This window comes from Protopterus annectens, chromosome 3.part1 (genome assembly GCF_019279795.1).
Source record: "Protopterus annectens isolate FY-2018-M chromosome 3.part1, PAN1.0, whole genome shotgun sequence".
NCBI lineage: Eukaryota > Metazoa > Chordata > Ceratodontiformes > Protopteridae > Protopterus > Protopterus annectens.
This window is the reverse complement of record NC_056732.1, coordinates 444,159,693-444,183,107: the sequence shown is the minus strand read 5'-3', so window position 1 is coordinate 444,183,107 and position 23,415 is coordinate 444,159,693. Positions and strand designations below refer to the sequence as shown.

Here is a 23,415-nt window from a genome sequence, read left to right as displayed (position 1 = left end):
AGCATCTTTAGAAGCTCTGTTGCTAAAGATTCCATTTGACTGGGTGAAGTATCTGCAATGTTTTGTTTTGTCTTTGGGGATTCTGAAAAGAGTACTGTATAACTTCTGGTAATGGATACTTAGCACCCAGGAATAGCAAGTTATAAATTGCCAGGCTAGACGGTATAAGAAGCATCCCTTAACTGCCTCCAGAGAGCAGCAGCTGGGCAGATGTTTAGGGATGCTGATAAGGTTTCTCTGTGTAAGGTCCACAGAAACCTTGGTTCTGTGGATCACCTCTGCCAAGACGGCGATGCCCCATGTAACTATCTCCACCTCTACCACTGGGAGGCCTGTCCCCAGGAGTGCCCTGGTGAAAACCTTCTGAGTTTTTTGAACCACATTTTTCTCCCTCCCCTTTGATTCCCGGTAAAGGACCTCTAAGGAGGTGAAAAATGGATTCCAATGGCAGACAAGGTCTTACCATCCTGCTAACTCCTAGTAAGAGTTTCCTTTACTTTTGTTCGAAATAAGGTGAAACCATCATGGGGGCATTTATGAAGGACATCTTCAAGCGTTCCATGAAATTGCAGAGCCACATCCAGGCAAGACGTTGCATGGTAACACCTGTGCTGACTGCTGCACTGGATAGTAGTCTCATGGCAACATTCAAGAATGACTGTAGGGTAGACAAATAGGTATCTACAGACTTCTGGATATCCAAAGGTTAGTTACCTGCCATGGGATTTGAAAGCTCCTTAATCAAATCCATCTTGAAACACATCAGGTGTGCTACATAGTTCAGCACATAGAGGGCAACTGTGGCTAAAGCATAAGTCCATTTCCCCAGTATGTCCAACAGCCTCAACTCCCTGTGTGGGAAATGAACAGAGGAACCTTTGTCTGACAGTTTATTTTTTTGCAGCTGCTGCTACCAACATGGCATCTACAGACGGACTGTTGGCCCAATGTTTTCTTTCTTTGGAGGTAACAAGAATTTTGTCCATTTTTTTTTTTTAAGGACGTGTTCTGTTACATCAGTTTCCTTACAGGCTTTCTGGGCGATGACATCAACTAAGGCGTCAGGACGAAGGACCACTAAGAACATTGAAGGGCCAGACCCAAAAGTTTCAAAAAACACTGACTCATCAGAAGGTTTCAGTGGACCACCCCCCCTCTGTCATTAACTCAAGAAAGGAGACATTTTTGGTGGGTGGGTGGGGGCCTTGGGGAGCCTTCTCCTTCATCCAAATTGATGTCTTTAGTGACTGACTCAGCAAAGGAGTCAACCTTTTTCTGCTTGCAAGTCCTCTTCCAAGAGAGACACACTGGAGTTAGACATGGAGATAGAATGTCAAGTAGTCTCGAAGCAGATAGGATCCATCTGTCACTGTCAACAAGAATGACAGGAAAGAGGAGCAGCTTTCATGGGGAAGTCTGGATGGATCTGAAATCTGAGCACCTACCATTCGTCTTGGTCCAGCCAAAGCCATTTCTACAGTCTTGAAAGTCAACTTAGCCAATGGAGCCAAGGAACAGCCACCCAAAACAGCAGAATCAGTAGTTCTATTGATAACAAGGGCTGATGGCTCTGAGGAGGATCTCAGAGCTACGAAGTCCAGGACTGAAGTCCAGAGCAGCAGGAAAGGCTCCAAAAGTCTCAGAGATGACTCCACTGTCGGCGCTCCAAGTTCGATGCTCTGGCTCTAGGACTCTACTTGACCCAAGTGTGTCTGTGTCGAGTGTGACAGGAAGAAGCCAAAGCTGAAGTTTTCAGGGCTATAAGCTACGAAGCTAGTACAGCGGGAAGATTGGATCTGATATGCATCAGCTCCAAAAATGGAAACGGTGTCTGAAGCAGTACAGTTGGTGCTGAAGGAGCTAATCCTGGTCCTTTTCCTTACGGAAAGAGCCAGATGGACTCCCAGCTGAATCCAAGTACTCCAAAACTTCCACATCTAACTCAGTGAGACTCCTAATAGATTGACCTGATCTTGAAGGCAAGGCTATTGAAACAGGCCTCGAAGGGATCTATTGTAGTATGGGCAAAAGAGGATTCGGGCTATGGGCGCCAGAGAAAATTAAGTTTTCAGGGAGGAAGTTCAGATTCTGGAGACAACAGGATCAAACTCCCTCGAAACCTCAGATGCTGAACCCACAATAGTTGTGGAGTCTAGGGACCTTTTCTTAGATTTATCCAAACAGTCTTCTGGTTTATTTTCCTTAGACTTCTCTTTTGACCAGTCTCTGTCTTTTTCTTTCTCTCTTTTGACCTTTTTCTTTGTCTCTTTTTCTGTCAGAGAAAGAAGATGTACAGGCTGCCTTTGGATCTGAAGACATTTTGGAACCTGAATGAGGTGGAAGGAGCCCTTTCATCAAAATAAGTGTCTCCTTTCTTCCTTGGAGGACCCTGGTGCCAACTGCAGCACAGATGGGACAAGAATCCTGTAAGTGTGATGGCCCCAACCAGTAAAAACATTGCGAGTGTGAGTCTTGAGGCAGGATTTTATTCTCACAAGACAAACGCTTTTTGAAACCTGTAGACTTTTCCAACATTACAAGTAGAAAAATACACCTAATGACTAAGCTTAAGAAAACACACAGTAACACACAGCAAATACTTGAAAAAACACACTAAGCTATTATTTTACTATTGGAAAAACCTAAGACTATGAAATTCTAATAACAAGGCTAAATATCTGAAATAGGGAAGATCAGAAGTTTCACTTTTCATGAAACAGAATGGAGCTCACAGTAAACACGTCTGTTAGGCAGGCGGAAAACAAGACCTGTGGTAATTCAGACAGGAAAGGGAAGGAGTCAGAGCTCTTGGATCCAATGCTTTGATATAAGACACTGATGTCGGATCTGACCAGATCCAACAACCATAACGCTGAATCACAAAAAACACTGGATTTGACAGAGTAGTACACCTTGAAAAAAATATTAATAACTCGGACATCAAGTTTTTTTTTTTAAATATAATCTGATCCCATAAGCAAATACAAAAATCACTGATTTAATAATTAAGGTGCTTATTACATCCAGAAGAGTACTAAAATACTACTTAGAAATAACTGCTTCACCAGCTTCAAAATAGCATTAGTAGTAGAAGTAATAATAAATCTGTCAAAGATGTAGAAATAAACAGCTTTGAAAGTTAAGTGTCTTGGGCTTACAATGTTGCTTGTTTTTATACTTTCCCCCCTTTAGTGGTCATCTGTAAATGCAATAAAAATTAGCCCAGGTACTTACCACTGAACTGAGAAAAGGAAAAGGCAGGTGTAACAATCCTTTCTTCTTCTTGTGGATCAAGAAGAGGTTAAAAATAAAGACTTGAGCCTGTGACTGCTTCATACTCCTACCTGACAGAGAATGGTAAACCAAATGAACTCTTGGCCTTTTTACTGGTGAAGGGGGCACAGAACTCCTACAACAAATCTTCTGGGACTAAATTAAGTAGCTACATGCCCCTTTTCTTGGCTCCATCCTAAGCCAAACACAAGAGAACCAACCTCCCATGGCTTTATCTTATCTTATATTTGCCTCTGGAGAATTAGCAGGGGGGGCCTAAAAACACTGCCTGTGATCTACTTTGAGGTCTGGGCTGGCCTATGAGGAGGAACTGGAAGCAGAGAGCAGTGTACATACTGTCAATGGTAGACAAAATCATTTTCCTTCTCTTGGAACTCCTCAAATTACTTTTAAGTGACTCCCACACACAGCATGCATTTTAAAAATAAGGTATCGAGAACTGCGTGAAAAAGTTCACCCCGAAACGAGCGGAGCCTCCATCATGCCATCAGCTGCTGCCTTAACCACCACATCAGTGCAATCAAATGCACACCAAGTGATGGGCAAACCTATAGAAGCAAATGAGTAGGAGGTCATCTCCAAAGATTGTAAACATAAATGAAGAGAGCTCTGCTACCTTTTCCAGTGTCTTACCAACCAGAAATAACTGTGACCGGTAAGGAAAACAGTGTGCCAAGGCCTAAAAGTTGCTGAAGACAACACTACTACCCTGCCAAGATAGCTCACAGCTTTTGACTTCCTGTCTGGAAAGTATGTATCAAGTAGATGGTGTCTCTAGGCCCTATAAATGGCCAAAAAGATGACACAATCTGCAAGCTTGCAGAATACGATGCATCAATCATCCAGGGGATTTTAAAGCAAAAGTGCCTTTCTGAGGGCAGGATTTTCTCAAAAGAGTCATCTAATAGGATAGTGGAAGGACAATAACCATTACCTCTATCCATCTCAGTGACAAGAACCTTGGATACCTTCATTTCTGACTTACAACCCAGAAGGATTCAAAGTGAAAGGGAGAGAGGAAACGGTGTTTACATCTCTAGCCCCCTGAGAGGATAAAGTAGTCTCTCTCTAACTTCTTGTCAGTTTTTTCATTCATATTTCAATGCTGATGGAGGTCTTGCAGATTTCCAACAAGAGGTAAACCCTATGGTAAAGAGAAAGATCTGTGACCCTGCTGTAAAACTGGGAGTGCACACTACTAGCTTGTTTGCAGCCCTGCTCATTCCAACATCAACGAATGCCAAGTCTTATGGTGGGACACTGGGTAAAGCATACACAAAGGAAATGTTTAAAACTGCCAGATGATGTGTTGTGTACGCCTATCATCCTAGTTGGAATTGTATTTACTACCAATCACTAGAGAAACAAATGCATCCCAGAAAGATGAAGAAGGGAGCTTGATGGCCTAGGCAGGGAGAGACAAAAATTAAAAGTACTTAGTTCAGACCCTTTCACCTTCCTAAACTTTTTGTTTTTTTGCCTTTCCCCTTTATTTTATAATATAAAGTCTTTTTTGGTGTAAAGTTTTCTATATATTCACCATCACCATTTTAAGAATACTGTTGTAACCCTGTTTTACAGAGAAACAGTTTTAAAGGTTGTGAAGGATAAGGTGTACACAGGAGAAATATTAGTGTGTGTATTTCATTTTAATATGCTTTCATTACAAGATGGATTCCTGGGTGTTTTTCAGTACATACCTGATGATTTACTTCCTCACAAATATGAAAAATGCTAGCATGGCAAAGTGTAGCAAGTTCTGTTCTTTGTAGAAATTTCTTTATGGAATTCAAAACTCATGCCCAATATGAAAAGTCTTAACCACAGTGTCAGGATAGCTTAGAGAATTAATGCTATGGTATTCATTTTTAGTTGATCATTGGTTGTTCCAAGACTGATACAATAACATTGCTTTTAATCAGAAAATGCAAAACGAATGCGTGATACTACTACTCAGGGGATAGGACCCTTGATTTCCTAGTCTCCCACATACCAGACTTTCTTTGCAATAGAGGTGATTGCTATTCTCTAATGAACTGTGTCATGTGAGTTATTTGGTACGTTAACAAGGGATATTTATCAACCTCAAATACACATGAACAACTCAAGTGGGAAAGCCATTACAGTATAAATCAACCTCCTTTTCAAATATTTTCTGTAATTAGGGGATAACAGGTAAACTCTACATTAACTTTAATCATACCTATTGATATATGGTAGCCAAAATGACCATCAAGCTAAGAATGAAAACAGCAGTTAAGAAGCCAAACATTTTGAAGCCATGAGAAGAACTAAATTATAGACCATGGTAATGCTGCTTTTATATATTAAGCAAATATCAAATTATGGCAGAACAGCATCAGCACAAGAATACTGTCATCCTTGCACAGTGGTATTCCCAACATCTTGAACTATGTGGAATGCAAATGATGCTGGAGAGTTGAAATACAAACACTGCTACAAAAGCCCCCCCCCCAAAAAAAATGTGACATAACCTCCAACCCATGATGACTTCTCTTTTACAAAAGAAACATGCCCAAAACTAATGTATATAATTAGCCAATAAATAAATAAATAAGACTAAGAAAATTACCATGAGAGGAACATTTTCATGATTACCTCTACTACGCAGAAAGGAATATGCTTTGGAACTTAAAATGATGTAAATAACTACAAGACAAATGTTCCAATATTTATATATTGTTAAAGCTATTCCCATCATCTACTTCTCTTCAGTAAAATGTATATGACTGTGTATTAAAGCTATGCAACACGTAATGGTATTGGAACAGAAGTAATAATTTAGCTACTGCTTCACAGCCACATGGCTTTTAGTAAAGTATCTAAAGTCTAGCAATTAAGTTATTTTTCTAAGTATAATTTAAAGAGATGTATACACTGGTTTCACTGCTTTACTCACTATATTATATTTATTACAGTAGATATTTCACAGCTGATAAAAAAAACAACTCTGCTAAACTATCATTTTGTAAATACTGAAAAAAAACTTTTCTGACTCTTCACAGCAAAAGACCAAAAAGAAGATAATTATGTTAAAGATGCTGATAAGTGAATGCAGTAGTACATTCATATTAAACTGTGTTCCACAGGAAGATCTCATCTAAAAGGAACTCTGCTTCTAGGTAATGGTCTTCTAAAATACTGATTTTATATTTACATCTGCTACTGCTCTATGCTAAATGACTTTCCAGGTAGTTTCAACACTCATTGCTATTGTTTTTAAATGTCGTAAGTGCTTAGTTCTAAGCATTACAGTATTGTAAATAAATAAATAATTGATGCGGCAAACCTGTCTCCTGTTAAGTACACGCTTAACCAAGCTCTTGTTAACTTGTTTCAAATTAAACTTATTTTTCTTTTTAACAACATATATTAAAGAAATATACCATGCGATACAAATAAATGGAGCACAGAGGTAGAGCAGTTAGTCCTGGTGACTCATACTATCTGGTTCTCTGGTTTAACAGCTAGGGTGCCTTCTGTATGTAGGCCGCATTCTGTTTCCTGTGTCTCTACAGGATTTTGCAGAGATCATCAGTTACCTCCTGCTTTCCACAGACATACAAAAGGTACACTGATGATCCTCTACTTATTTTATTTACTGATATTTGATTACCATGAAAGTCCATCTGGGTTGGAGGCCATTTTCAGCGGAGGTCCAAGGAGAAACTCTCCACAGTATCACAAAACATTTTAAGAACAATATTTTTACAATCTTAAAAAAATAAAGTACAGTTGTGTACACTTACCATAAATGTAGATGTTCGAGTGTATTCACTGTTGCAGTCATTACATTTGGGTTATCTGCTTGCAGGTAGCCCTCAGTCGGCCTGATTAACAAAGTCTTGGGTCCTGCGTCGGTTGCTATCCCTTCTTCCATGATGTCAGGGGTATAAAACATCCAGCCGACGCCATTACATCAGTTTTTCTTGCCCCAGATGTCAGGTGCCCCCCTAATGGGGAGCAATTAAATATAAAAGCACAAAGATATACCCCCAACAAAAAAGCAAATACACCAAAAAGGCTTTTAAGCATAGTAAAGGAAAGTAGAGGTATAGCCAAAAGAAGTTAGGGGGCTGGAGGGAGGGTAAACAGGACTGCAACAGTGAATACACTCGAACATCTACATTTATGGTAAGTGTACACAACTGTACTATGTTCTTTGTGTTTCACTGCTGCAGTCATTACATTTGGGTATATTCCCAAAGCTATGGTTGGGAGGAGGAATTTAGATTAGGGCCAGCTATAAGGCCCTGCAAGACTGCAGTGGCAAAGCCATCTCTGGATTTAGAGAAAATTGACAAATGATAATGCTTGGTGAAAGTATGTACAGAACTCCAGGTAGCAGCTTCTAGGATGTCCCTGGTAGGGACACCTCTGAGAAAGGCTGCAGAGGTAGATGCAGCCCTGGTGGAGTGAGGTCTGATCCCCTGGGGGATAGATTTTCCATGGTGCTTATAGCAGAAATGAATGCAATGGCCTGGGTCTATATTGCAACATCGAACGCTTAAAACAGCGAACAATGTTACATCGACACATTTTCAGCGAAAGCTGAAAATGTTGAATCCGAAGAACAGCAATTTCTTTCCTAGGGAAAGAAATCGCTGTTCCAACCCCCGCAAAAAAAAAAATACACATTACACACTTCCAAACACATACAGACATACCCAATCCTAATTATACCCCCCCACAAACCAGTAAACAACTAAATACACATATGCACATAACCCAAACATACATTTAACGAAAAAAAAAAATTTTAAACCCTATGCACTTACCTTTACCCGCACCCTAACCCTAACCCTAAGTTCAGTAACTCTCGCACATTCACATAAACAGCTCCAAACACATACACACTTACCTTAACCCTAACTCTACCCCCCAAAACAAAAGTAAACAACTGAAAACACATACGCACGGAGCTCAACCAAACATTTAACATAAAATATACGACAGTAAACACTTTCATACATATGCACTTACCTTAACCCACACCCTAACCCTAAGGTCAGTAACTGTTGCACAATCACGCTCGGGAGCTATATCGGACAAGGGACCACACTACACTTCAGAACACGGCAAAACAACGAAGCGGTCAAGCGACTTCTTTCCCAGGGAAAAATTTCGCTGAACAGCTGCTTCGCTGTTTTGCCTGTTCGCTCTACATGTGTCAAAGAAAACGCATTCGACATAATGCGTTTTTGTTGAACTCATAGAAACCCTAATGGCCTATCCATTTAGAAATGGTTTGTTTTGAAATAGCCTTCCCCTCTGCCCCTGCAGCAAATGCCACCAGCAGTTGTTCAGATTTCCTTTGAGGTTTAGTCCTGTCCAAGTAGAATCTAAGTTGTCTGTGCACATCTAAGGAATGCAGTATCCGTTCCCCTTTATTCTGTGGATTGGGACAGAAGTTTGGCAAATGAATGGACTGATTAAGAGACACACTGGATACCACCTTGAGCATGAAGGATGGATTGGTTCTGAGGGACACTCTGTCCGCATGAAAGATGATGAAAGGCTGCACTGCCATAAGGGCCTGTAATTCAGATACCCTTCTAGCTGAAGTGATTGCTAAAAGGAAAGCTGTTTTCCAAGAAAGAAATTTTAAGTCTGCAGTAGCAGCTGGCTCGAAAGGAGGTAGAGTGAGTTTCTCCAAGACAAAGTTAAGGTCCCAGGCTGGGGTTGGAGCTCTCCTGGGTGGTCTCAAATTTTTGGCCCCTCTAAGGAACTGCTTGAGAGGGGAGGTGCTGTGTTATAATGAGCTGAAATGGCTGAGGGGTGGATTTTAATGGAGGAGAAAGACAAGCCCTTGTGAAGCATCTCAGTTAAGTATTGTAAAATCTGAGGTAAATTGGGCGCTGCTGTGCTCATCCCTTGAGATTGGTTCCAGGCGCAGAATCTTTTACATTTTTCAGCATAAGATTTTCTAGTACTAAGCCTCCTTGCCTCTAAAATGATATCCATCACAGGTTTGCTGAGGGATGGTAAAGGAGAGATTAAGTATTTAGCCAGACTGCAAGGTTCAGTGTTAGAAGCTGAGGGTGCAGAATCTGGTTCTCCTGCTAAGACAGCAGGGAAGGAGTCTGAGTCAGGTGCCATGGAGATAACCATGACACACTGTGCAGGAGGGGGTACTAGTGTTAGCGTGACCAGTCTGGAGCAATCAAAATCATCCCTGGTTTGTCCTGTTGTTTGACTTTTAGTAGTACTTTGGAGAGCAGAGGCAGAGGAGGGAAGGCATAGACTGATAGATTTTTCCAGCTGAAGGACAGAGCATCCACTTTCCAGGCTTGTTTGTGGGGAGTCCTTGTGCAAAATTTGTCCAACTGGTAGTTCTGGGGAGAGGCAAACAGGTCTATATCTGGGCTCCCCCATTTGCTTGTCAACATGTTGAAAATCCTTGGTTCCAGTTTCCACTCGTGTGGGTCCATGAGGTTTCTGCTTAGTCCGTCTCCCAGTGCATTTAATTTTCCTGCAGGAACTGAGCTTGTAGGTGCACTTGGTAGCTCAAGGCTGTGTTCCACAATGCCATGGCTAGTCTGCAGAGGGGGTAAGAATGTGTACCCCCCCTGCTTCTGTATGTACCACATAACAGTGGTGTTGTCCGTCTTTACCATTAGTTGTCCTGGAAGAATGTGGTCCTTGAAGGCTGTCACAGCATTCTGTACAGCTAACATTTCTTTTTGATTGATATGCAGGTGCATTTGACTTGGGTCCCATTTGCCCTGAATGCACTTCCCTGCCAGGTGAGCCCCCCATGCATAGTCTGATGCGTCTGTTGTTAGGGTTTGGGCGGCAGGGGGTGGTGTGAAAGGTAGACCCTTGTTTTGGTGGTAGGCCTCTGCCCACCAAAGGAACTCTAGGCATAGGCAAGGTATGATAGGAATCATTGTTTCCAGGTCTTGAGAATGGTGACACCATAGGCTTTTTAGATACCACTGTAGTTTCCTCATATGCAGTCTTGCATATGGAATGGAAATAGAAGAATGCAGGAGGTCATGAACCCCAAGGCTTGCAGTATTTGTCTTGCAGATATAGCAGGGCTTTTGTGGATACTTGTTTGAAGTAGGTTGTCAAATGAATTTGTTTCTCTGGTGTGAGGTAAGCCCATCTGAGAAGTTGTATTCAAGCTTGCTCCCAGGAATATAATTTGTTGACAGGGTACCAGGTGTGATTCCTTTTCATTTATGGTGTACCCCAGACAAGTCAGAACCCTTTGTACAAAGGCCAGATGATTCAAAAGTATGTCCTGGCTTTCTGCCTGAATTAGACAATCGTCCAGGTGTGGGTATATTTGAATATTTCTTTGCCTGCAAAATGCAATAACTGGAGCTAGGCACTTTGTGAATACCATGGGCACAGTAGATAAGCCAAAGGGCAGTGCAGAGAACTGAAGCGTAGGTATCTTCTGCAATATTCCCTGATTGGGATGTGCAGGTATGCTTCTTTTAAATCTAGTGTTGCAAACCAGGCATCTTTGCCTAGCACAGGAAGTAATTGGTGAAGAGTCAGCATCTTGAATTTTGGAATCTCCAAAAAGGTGTTTATGGTAGACAGGTCCAGGATAGGACTCCATGAATTGTCTTTTCTGGGTACCAGGAAAAGTCTCAAGTATAAACCTTGCCCCTTTTCCTCTTCTGGTACCAGTAGAATAGCCTCCATGCTTAAGAGAGAAAGTACTTGTTTTTGGGCCTCTGCCCACTGATTTGGGGGTAGGTCCAGCCAACCGCTTGGTGTTGACAACGTGTGGAAATGAAATCTGTATCCCTGGGACACTATATTTAAAACCCATTTGCCCTGGGTAATGAGTTCCCAATTCTTTGCATGAAGAGCAATCTTTCCCCCCAAAGGGGCAGTCAGTTGATAAGTGTTTGGAAATTTTAAAGGGAAGTCATTGAGACAGGTTACCATGGGGGGGGGTGTCTTTTTATTCCCAGATTTGGAAGTGGAGGCCCCCCACTTCTGTGTGTCCCCTGAGACTGAAACCTGGGGTTTTTGCTGTGTCTGGGTTTGGCTTGAGAAGACCATGAAGGGGCTGAAAAGGACCAATTCTTAGAGGGCCAGTGCCTACTAAATCTAAGAGGATGAACTTGTAAAAAATCTTTAACAGTTTGCATAGATTTAGCTTTATCTTCCATCTTTTTAAGAACTTCCTCAGCCTTGTTGCCAAACAGGCGGTCCTGATTTAAAGGAGCATCCAACAATTTAGCTTTAACATGATCAGGCAAAGATTGCTCCTTAAGCCAAGCATGCCTTCTGAGCACAGACCCAATAACAGCAGCCCTGCAAGAGGCCTCTGATGAATCAAAACCTCATTGCAAAGTATGTTTTCCAACTTGTTCAGCAGAATGCATTAAATCTTGTAATTCTTTATTTTCTACATAGTCAGGAATCAACATCATTTTCTGTTTAAGCAGTCCAATAACATGTTGCTGATACTTTAACATATGAAACTGGCAGTTTAAAGCCCTAATTGCCAAGGTTGCAGAAGTGTAAATCTTCTTACCCCATCTATCCAGCGCCCTGGAGTCTTTATCAGAAGGGGTAGGATTTTTAGCAGTAGAAGCCATAATGCCCTTGGGCCCCTGTGAAATAGTCTCTGGATCTGCAATAGGATTTTTAAAAAGGAAGTTGTGGGACTCAGGGACCCTGTAGGATCTGTCAGGTTTTCTGGGAGCAGGACGCAGGGAATCAGGGGCCAAACTAGAGTCCAAAAAAGCATCATCAACAATGTCGAGTACAGGAGGACTAGCTAAATGCCTATGCTGAGGTATGAGAAAAAAATCCCTAAGCCTCTTTTTTGAATCAGAAAAATCCTGGCTTTCCCAGTGGAAATGCTCCCTTAGAGCATGTAAGGTTTCCCCAAAAGAAACATCCTCAGGAGGGGAAGAAGAGGGAATGGAGTCCTCTGCATCAGAATCTTCATAAGTAGGTAAGGGCAAATCCAGATCATCAGAAGAATCAGAAAAAAACAGAATACTGATCAGAAGGTTCATAATCAATTTCAGTCCTAGGCCTCTTAAAAGGGGGGGGGGTTGGCTACCCCTGATTAGAGTTATTAGATCTTCAGCCATTCTTAACATTTGTTTTTTAGGCATAGAGGCCTGAGCATGTGGCCTGGGCATCATTTTTTTAGGCATGGATCGAGATTTAGGCCTAAGTAAAGAAGGAGGCGTCGGCTTAATATGCAATTCTGTAGGCCTGAATACACCCTCAGAAGCCGGAGCCTGCACAACGGCTCCAGACCCATCCAAGGTAGAGACATCCGCGGGTTCCATAGTTAATGCATCTTGCGGCATACCGAACTAAGAATGGGTCTCAGTAGAGGCCTGCGAATCAGAAGTAGTGGGTACCAGGGGCTGCGAAAGTGCCTTACTGAGTACCGGCGAACTGGCGACTGGCTTAGGAGAAGCGTCGTCGGGAGTTTTGGACCTCGGCGTTTTTTCGGAATCACGGTAGTCGGATGGCTAACCGATGAAATTTCTGGATAATTAAACCGAGAACCGAAATATTTAGCTGCGAAAATATACCGACGACGGATAGTGCGCTGATTAAATAAAGCACAAAACCGACAGCAAGGTACTTTGTGGTCAGGGCCTAGGCAAGGATTACAGTATGAATGAAAATCTTTATGGGGTATTTGCTTTCCACACGTAATGCAATTATTAACTTTTACTGACATCGGTAAGGAGCAAGAAAAAGTTTCTCCAATAGGGTACTTAGCTTTAGTTGAAGACTTCGGTTCTGAAACTCAAAAACAAAAATTTCAGGAGTTGGCCGACCGGCACTTGCGAACTGCTTCTGCTTTGGGCACTGCACGGCAAGAAAGACTGATGTAATGGCATCGGCTGCAAGTTTTATACCCCTGACGACCTGATGTCATGGAGGAAGGGACATCAACAGACGCAGGACCCAAGACTTTGTTAATCAGGCCGACTGAGGGCTACCTGCAAGCAGATAACCCAAATGTAATGACTGCAACAGTGAAACATGAAGACCATCACAAAAACAACTACAGTTTAATTAATTACACCAAATTAGACATAATATGAAAACAGTGGTTGAGAACACACACAAGTTATATATTATATAACAATGATTTAATATTTAGAGAAGTTTTAGCCAGTTTACAGAGAAATTAAGGGTAAGTTAGTATACCTCAAACACAAAATGCAACAGGAAACGAGATAAAAACAGGCTTATGGTACATTTAGAGAGAAAGCCGGGTGAGAGAAATTGATAGATGTAAGGAAGTGAATGAAGAAGGGAGAGTAAGGACGTGTACGGTATAAATAAGTATTGTCTCTATAACTATGTTTTGTGTGTGTGTGTGTGTGTGTGTGTGTGTGTGTGTTTGTGTGTGCGTGTGTGTGTGCTTGCACGTGCCTCTGTCTGTACATAATGTGATGGATTACAAGACCAGCTATGACTGGCATTCAGTCTTTTAACCACTTTCTACTGAGACAGACTCCAGCTCTAATATGTGTCATACTAGAATAGAGAGGATAATGAAAACATGAAGTGGGGATGACAAATTGGATGCACATGTTAGAATACAAAAAAATGACTGCAGTGTTATGCAGTCGTGCAAACAACTTACCGACTCAGCAATCCTCGCAACTGCAGGAACAGTTAAGCCAAAGAGGTCTTCTCCTTTGATATACACAGGAAAGAGCTTTAGGATACTGGAATCTTTCCGTAATTCAGCAATAGGTTCAAGGATTTTATCCCAAACTCCTAAAACAAACATTAAGGAGAAGTTTTTTTCCAAGAACAAATAAAATGTGATGAAAACTACGGCAGTGCTCTAGTATATTTACTGACTTCTACTCTGATAAAATCATGGGCTTCACTGCTCAGTACATTTTGCTAGTGATACAGCAGTGCTTTAGTGTGCTGACTTCTACTTCATAAAATCCTGGTCCTCACTTTTCAGTACTTTATGCTAGCAAAATAGAAACAAACAAACACTATCTTCTTTTAAAGCAGCAGTCTGATAAAAGCTGCTGCTCATATACTATGAGAGCTGTATTGACTAGATGCTATTCTACGTAGGTGACAATTAAAAGAATTTTTAAAACTTCATATCATCATAACTACCACACTCAATTCAGACAGCTTGTGTTATGGCTCCCTCTCTAATTTGGTACACCTCTGCAATGAAGCATGAATGACAAATACATAAACCAAATATACTGGGTTGCTCATTGAAATGAACAAGATTTAAGAAACAGTATTTTTTGAAGTTTAACACTATATGGAGAAAATTTAGATAAATCATTTGCATGACTCTGTAATTACCTTGCTTATTTGTTTCTGGATAAAAATTAGGAACACATTATACTATAAAGCAGCTTTGTATAGGGTGCAGTTAGGGTATTTTAAACATGGGACATTTTCAGTGATGGTTGTATATGCTAAAGACATTAAAACAAACAAGTGTGTTTTCTTAACCATATGAAATATAGGCTTCACACTACAATAAGTCAAGAAGGCTGGACAGAAGCAAGTTTAAGTTAATATAATGCTGTGATCTTGGACTGCTGGGGAGGGGGTAGTTTGTGAAACTATAATGATTATAGTATACATAATTAAGATAATAATCTCCCTTGTTTTTTAAAGAGTAGATGCATAAATTAATGTCCTTGGCTTAAGCTATAAACAAGTATTTCTGTAAGTAAATAGACTTGAAAAAAATACAAAATTATCAAAAGCATGAAAAATGCTAAGCTTCTTGCATCTGCAAATGTATTCTGTTTTTTTCCATTAGCAAATATTCTCGATGGGAGACAGGAAATCTGTAGCTGAGGACAGTTAGCCAGGGGAATTTTGTACATTGTTTTCTACTTATAAAGATTACTTTGTGCATCTTTAGAGTTGTGAGTTTCTTTATTTCTTAATTGCAGACAACTTTTAGATAGAGTCAAGCTATCTGCAGGTACAAGCAATTAATCTTGCGATTTCTGACTATTTCTTGTGGAGGGAAATGCAAAACTTAAAGATACAATGGCAACCAGTTCAATAAAAATAAAGTCTGAAATTCTAGGAAGTGAATAAGAGATAGTATCATTCCCAGCAGCCTTAATCCTTTTAAGTATTTAATAGAACAGTGCACAATTTAGTTTTATTTAAAGGTAGCCAGTGTACGTTTTCTTAGAGCTAAAAGTTAACATTTTCTGAAAGCATGCAAACTGTTTTTCACATCTGGTAGGGGAATAAAGCTTAGTAAAGAACAAACAGCAATCAGTATAAGTTGGAAGACAAGCTGCAACATACACTTTAGCATGTATAACCTTAATTTTTGATTAGGTAATTCCTGTGGGTGCAGCTGTCAACTTGGGACAATTGTTCCAATCTTGAGGTTAATATGGGTTGGGGTTGTTCTTAAAATGTATTTAGTTTTTTGTTTGATAGTTTTAATTAAAACAAAAAGTCTTGAAAAATGTGACATGAGTTTAAATGGAGATGAGAAGAAACAACTGTATAAAAGATCAGCCTGTCAAGCAGTGTGTGCAAATAAGGCAAATGTTGGAAATACACATTAAAAAAATGTCATGTACAACAGATAGGAACAATAGTTTTCAACATAATGGCTACTCGATCCATACTATCTTGGAATGTAAATGGCCTTAAAGATACCGATACAAAGAGTACAGAATGACACTAAGAAATACAGGCTGCACATAGCAATATTGCACGAGACACATTTGGAAAGAAGTTGAAGTTTAATTCCTCCAGCAAGTAGACACCAGAGTAAGGCAAGCAATAAAAACAATACAAATTTTACTAATATTAAACCAACAGATTAAGCGCTTTCATCTTCTAACAGAAGACTTCATCAGAATAAACAGAACCCTTCTCTACACCCATTTTTATAGTACATTACTAATCTTCCATTGGATAAAACATTAATTAAGTAATTAATTATGCAAGTCATGCCAGTGAACTAGAATTTAAAAAACAGTATTATTAGTAAAGTTATTTAAACAGTACTCGCTGTATACTTTTAGTACTTTTGTTTTCAGTGTATATCAAAATATAAATACATATGAAAGATCTTGTTCAAACCCAAAAACTACTCATAAAGGTAAAACAAACAAAAAAAAACATTCATTACAACATATAGGAAACAGCCATAAAAAGTTAACATGGTTTTACAATAGGCATAGTAATGAATGTGTATACATAATTTAGTTTTTAGCCTTCTAGGCTTAGACGCATTCATTTTTAAGGCAGGAAGAAGTGAAATATGATCCTTCATACCGGGTGGGGTACAGGCATCCAGTTTTAACTGCCACATCATTTCTCGATATTCTAACATATTCTCCCAATACCCACCACCATCACTAGGAACCACCTTTTCCAGGACCCAAAACTTAAAATCTGACTGTGTGCACACCAGACTGTGCCTATACAGAGCATTGGTTTCTCTTTTTCTATTGATGTCATATTTATGTTCGTATACACGTTGTCTCAAAGTACGTTCGGTTTTATCAGCCCAGCAATATATGCAGTAAGCGAGATAGACCACCCCTTTTGAATAACAGCTGCTGTACATCAAAGTCTCAAGGCTAGAAGGTATACTTGTTATTTCTAAACTCTTACAGTTAGCCATAAAAGTATATTGGGAACACCTTCCACACTTGTGTGCCCCCATTTTAGCTACTGTCCCACTGATGGTACTACTACTCTTCTTTTCCAATATTTCCTTAAGAATATAATTTCTCTTATAACTGTACCTCAATTGTCTGTTAAATATGTGTAACCTACTGGGCATTCTTTGAAACATACCCCATATTTTATTTATGGTTTTCTTTATCCACCATGTATCTTTGTTCCCAATGTACTTTTATGGCTAATGAATTTGACAAACAAAGGATTTCTGGATGGATATTCAGCAGAATATCAAGAACAAAAAAAACAGGAGTAATACTAATGATTGGTAGAGGGGCTCCAACAATGAAGGGGTAATTGGCAAGGGAGGAAGAGTATGCTGGCATGTAATATTCCATCAAAAACTGCTATTATGGAGCTTCAGAAAATTTTGGGAGAGATGATTAGCTTTCCTCGGGGAATACTACTTATAAGTGGGGATTGGAACTTGATTTGCAATAATGAAGATGTACCATACAAATCAAGAAGGGAAAATATAACAAACGAGGATACACTTCAAAAGAAATTTATGAAAATATTTGGTACAGAAGCTGCAAATTCAGTAGCAGGAACACAGAATTAACATATTATTTGCCAAGGTACAATAACTGGCCAAGACTGGAAAGAATTTACATTTCACACATGCATGTGCTTTTAATTGAAAACGTTGACATGTATCTAGTAATTATTTCAGATATAAAATTGCAGACAAAAATGCAGGGTAATGAAATAAAAATGAGATGCATGTGCTTTCCCACCTACCTGTTAAAAAGAGAGGAATTCAATGAATGGGTATAGGAAATTATTCAAGAATTAATAGAGAACATAGACATTCCTTCAGAAAAAACAGCTAGTGAATGGGATAAAATTAAAATAGAGCTGAAAGAACAGGGCAGAAATAAAAGAGAAAGAGATATGGTTAAGCAGTACTAGGAATTATTTAGAGTATTGCAGAATATGGGGAATTTAACTGCAGAGTGCTAAAAATAAAATAAGGAAGTATTTGGATAACATGTATGTTTAGGAAGACTGCTGTTAAGGAACTATTTTGCAATACTCCAGAGCACAAAAACTTTTAGCATAATGACTTAGATAACAGAAAGCTGCCATTAAACAGGAGCTTATGTCAAGAATAATAACCTGAGATCCTAGAGAGGTATTAGAGATTTCGGAAATTTTATGAAAATTTGTAGGAAAGCAGGGGAATACTGAAATCCAGAAAGAGTACAAATAGAAATATATGTGGAAGACGTAATTATTCCAAGGTTAGAAGAAGATGAAACTCAACAAATAACAGTTAAGATAAGAGAAGACGAGATAAAAACAGTGACATATAATCAGTCGTCAGGGAAGACTCTAGGAACAGATAGTATTTCTGTGGAAGTTAAGAAGTTAGAAGGGATGAAAATGATAAAGATCTGGAAGATTTTGTTTAATAGTACTTTAAAAGGAGGGAAAACTGTGGTGGCAATATCACCCAAAGAGGGTAAAGACCAATCAAACCCACCTTTATATAGACCCATTTCAATTTTAAACCATGATTATGAAGTGTTTATGTCTATAGTAGCTAAATCAATGGCATGGGTTTTGCTGAAAATTATAGATATGGTTCAGTGTGGTTTTGTGATGGGGAGGAAAATATCTGACAAAATTAACAGAACAAAGATGATATAGAGGGAAGCAGAATGTAAAAAATACCACTGTCTTGATGCAGAGAGAACACTCAACAGAGTAAACTGGAATTATGACTATGGCAATGGAAGCAGTTGCATTCCCTGGTACAACAATAAGGTTAATTAGGAGGATATATGAACATAGGATGGAAGAATTAAAGTGGGAGGGTTGTGTTTGAACAGAGGAGCCAAGCAGGGGTGCCCTCTTTCCCCTTTATTTGCTTTACATTTAGAGCCACTGGAAAAGAAAATAAGGGACTCAGAAATTCAAAGATATAAATGGCATGGTATTCCAGAAAACTTGTCTTTATCTGCAAATTATTCTATTTTGTACTGGATAAATCCAAACAAGGACATTTCAGTTTTGTGGAACATTTTGAAACAGTTTCAAGTCTTTTCTAGAAAATTTTAGATAAAAAAGGCTATAGCCAAAAATGATGTAACCATAAACAAACTGGTTCAGCAATACTCGTATTTATGGGAACACGAGAAAGTACTTAGGAGTATAGATTAAAAAGGCTTATGTTATGTCAGTTAAGGATGTATGTGAAGAGACTTAAAAATATAATACAAAAACTGAGAAAATGGGAGCTCTTGGTTACGGCTATGGACAGCAAAATACAAGCAGTAAAAATGTTTTTACTCCCTTTAGTTTTATATACAGGTCAGTCATATTTTTGTCAACCAGAGAAGTTATGGATTACAATTAATAAAGACTTGAAGGAATTTATCTGGGAGGGGAAGAGAGCAAAAGTAAAATTTGGGTAAACTGATTATCCCAACAGAATAAGGTGATTCGGTGGTTCAGCATTACCTGATTTGAAGGAATATTTTAGAACCACACAGTTAAGGCTCCCTCTCTCTCTAAATATATATATATATATATATATATATATATATATATATATATATATATAAGAACACATGATGAAGGTTATAATTCAAAGTGGAAAGGGATGATGATGAAGCTGGGAAGGTGTAGAGTTCAAGAAGAGATGAAACTCATCAGACCCAGCTTCATATAGGCTCATGTCAATTTTAAGCATTAGTATTTATGTCCATAACGGCTAAACAAATGGCAAAGGTGTTGCCAAAATAGATAGATATGGATCAACGTGGTTTTGTGGAGGGCAGGCAAACATTTTATAACATTAATAGAACAATGATGAAGCATGGAAAATCAGAGTATAAGATAATACCACTGTTGTTGGGGGTTCCTCTCTGATAACTTGGGTCTGAACAGAGGAAGGAGGCAGGGGTGTCCTTTTTCCCCATTATTTGCTTTATATTTAGATCCACTGGCAAAGAAAACAAGGGACTCACAAATTAAAGGATGCAACTGGTATGGTAATCAAGAAAAGTTAGCTTTATTCACAGACATTATTTTGTGCTTGATAAATCCAAAAACGGACATGTTGGCATTGTGAGGCAGTTTCAAGTTTTTTTTTTCCAAGTTACAAAAAATGACGATAAAACAAGAAATACAGTGATATACTATAAACCTACAAATTCAAGGATATAATTGTTATAGTAATAAAAAAAGGTTGCAGACATTATTTTGTACCTGATAAAACAAGAAAAGGACATCAGTGTTGTGGAACATCTTGAGACAGTTTCAGAATTTTTTGGGATATAAAAATTAATGAAGATAAAACAAAGTCTATAGCTATGGTCCAGCAATGCCCACATTTATGACAACACATTAAAATGAAGTATTTAGCAGTATGGATTAAAAAGGACTCTTGTTATGGCAGCTAAGTTTATGTGGGAAGAGACTAAAAAAAAAAAAAAAAATACAAAAACTGAGAAACCGGAAGCTATTCTTTATAGATATGGATTGCAAGATACAACCAATAAGAATGTTTTTCATCCCTTTATTTTTAAATATCAGGCATACATTTCTCAACCAGAGATGCTGTGGACAATAATTAATAAAGAGTTGAAGGAATTTATCAGGGAGGGGAAGAGGGCAAGGGTCAAGTGGGATATGACGATCCTTCCAAAAGAACTATGTGGTTTTAGGATTACCTGATTTGAAGGGATATTTTACAGCTACACAGTTAAGGCACATATACATAACACAAACAGAGAGCTATAATTCAAAGTGGAAAGGTATGATGTTAAAATGGGGAAATTCAAGAAATAGGGACAGAGTGGGATTTTGGATGCAAACCCTTGAAGAGAACATCAGCAGCCATGCAGAGTATTATATTTATAAAATAGCAGAAACTATTCTAAGAACTAAGTCAACACAAGAATGGAGAAAGGAGATTTTGCCAAGAGGGTTGACTGCAATTAGGGCTACAAAGAATAGGCAAGAGGGGGCTGGAATTTACTGCAGAAAGTTAGAAAAAGGAACCAAGGTATTGGGAGCAAATAACTAGAGAGGGAAAGGTAAAAGAATGGGAAATGGCCAAGAAGACATTTGAACTGCAGGCTGAAGACTGCCTTTTCCTATCAGGGATTGACAGAGTATAGCAGAAAAAGATAGGGTGAAAGACCTGTTCTGGTAGAGTTTTTAGTTGAATCTAGAACATAAGCTGCTGTTTAAAAAGGGTAATTAGTAGGGTATGTAAAACATTGCACAATAACAACAAGAGTCAATCAGAGGAGGTTCAATAAGATTGGAATTTGAGACTAAATAAGCAATTCACAAGAAAAAAATGGCAGGATTTATGCACATCTCCAAAAGTATGCAACAAAGTCTTGAAGACTTAGGATTTATGCCTGGAAGTGTTTGCATATGTATTTTATATCCAAAACAGACTCCAAATAATTTTTCATTGGGTAGACTGCAAATGATGGAGGTGTTATGGGACAAAAAAGAGGTAACTAGGAACATATGTTTTGGGAGTGTGATGAGTTGGCAGACTTCAAAAATTCCCTACAGAGTACTCTGTCCGAAACAGTGGGTGAGCAAATGCATGTAACTAAATAAATTATTTTTTTTATCTGGAATGCAAGATCTGAACTGACAAAACATAGCAAGGCCTTGCTGAGTTTAATTCTGGTGTCTGCAAAAAAGCAATTACTAGAAAATGGAAATTAAAGTCTAAACCAAATATATTTGAAGTACTGAATATTTCAACAGAGATAAAATAAATGGAATTGAGATCTGTAGAAAAGGGTAGGAGCAAATTACATTGAAAACGAACAATACATGCAGAACAATGTTTTGTAGGAGTACTGAGATTTAAAGGAAGGCAGGAATTGAGCAATGTATGTAACGGTGGATTAAAGCCAGTTACACGCACAAAAATGTGATGTATAATGTTTGTAACTAGGAATATGTTAATGCCATTTGTCTTCTTTTACTCATTAGAGAAAGAAACCTCTTCAAGGCTAGGGATGAAGAATGTCACCTCCAAATAAAAAATTCTCTCTGGTGCAGAAGATGGTGGTCCCAGATTGTGTCTTTGGTGCAGAAGCAACATTTTGGAATTAACTCAGCCCAGCGACAGAACGGCTGTGTTACATACAAGCTTATGGGAAAACACTGTCAGTGCCTAATCTGAAAGCTCATTTCAACACAAAAAAAGAAAAAAAAAAGCTTTGGCTGGGCATTGATTCAGTTCAACATTAAAAGGGTTGAACTTTCAGGATGGCTGCAAATTGAGTAACACCTTAATTCTAGCTCTCCCAGTGTGAAAACAGAAACTTAGCAGAGAAAGCCAGTGGACCTAGATTTCTGGGTAAATTTCAGTAACTGGCTAGTGAGTGCACTGCCTGGGTGCCAGCAAAAAAGAAATATAGAGGATCTGAAGGGAAAGCATCTACAAACGGCAATAAAAAAACACTGACTGGAAAAAGTACTATAGCTGTTCAGCAAAAAACAGTGCAAAGTCTAGACATGACTTCCAATAACTTAGAGGAAAGTATAAGGCAACTGCACACAGACCTGACTAAAATAAATGAAACGGTGCTGGATTACATCAACTTAAACAATAAAAGGCTGGAAAAAATGGGAGAAGCTTTAATGAGACAGTCAGATAAGGTGATAAAACTGTAAAACTCAAGAGGTCAAATGAAGAAAAGCCTGAATATGAGACTGCACAAAGAAGAGATATTTAAAAAAATAACAGAACTAGAGGACAGAGCACATACGGAAAACTTGAGATTTTCTGTTGTACCCCAGAAACTGGAAGGAACAGACTATTCATTTTATGAAAGCACAAACAAGCAGCTGGACTGGTAACCCACAACAGGAATTGTTAATTAAAAAGGAACATCATGTGCATGCTTCAAACCTGGCTATGAGAAAACAACCTAGACCTTTAATAGTAAAGATGCAATCTTACCAGCAGGAGAAGATGATTCTGACAAAACTGTGGCAGAAGGACCAAATAATAAAAGTGGAGACAGTAGAGTGTTTGTGAAGAATGACTACTCATTGTACACTAGGCAGAAGAGGAGTAAATTTATCCCATTATTCACGGAGTGTGAAGAAGTAGGTGTGAGATTCAAACTGCTGTTCCCAGCTATCTTCATAATATTTTCCCTGGAGGAACAAAATCATTTTTGGATGAAGTACATGCCAAGGAAAAATACAAAAGGTTGTCAAACAAAAAGTGAGCTGTGAAACGAAAGGAGATTCTGCTTTTTCTTTTTCTGGTAATAAAGACCACAGAGAGACTGCACCAGTGAAACTTTTTCTAGTGTTTCAACGGAAAATACTTGAGAGAGGGAAAAAATCATAAGAGTTGACTAGAATAATCCAGAGTACGTTGGAAATGAAGCAGAGACAGGGTTTGGGAGAAGGAGATGAACAGCAATA

At 38.9% G+C, this 23,415-nt stretch overlaps 1 protein-coding gene across 1 annotated transcript in view; it reads right to left on the bottom strand.

Moving 5' to 3' along the window:
• The window catches only part of KMT2C (lysine methyltransferase 2C), a gene marked incomplete in the record, with an annotated part of 4,117,755 nt that overhangs the window by 314,222 nt on the left and 3,780,118 nt on the right, over positions 1 to 23,415 (bottom strand). Inside the window, 1 exon segment of the mRNA XM_044066891.1 lies at positions 13,916 to 14,052. Coding sequence (XP_043922826.1) covers positions 13,916 to 14,052 — 137 coding nt within the window.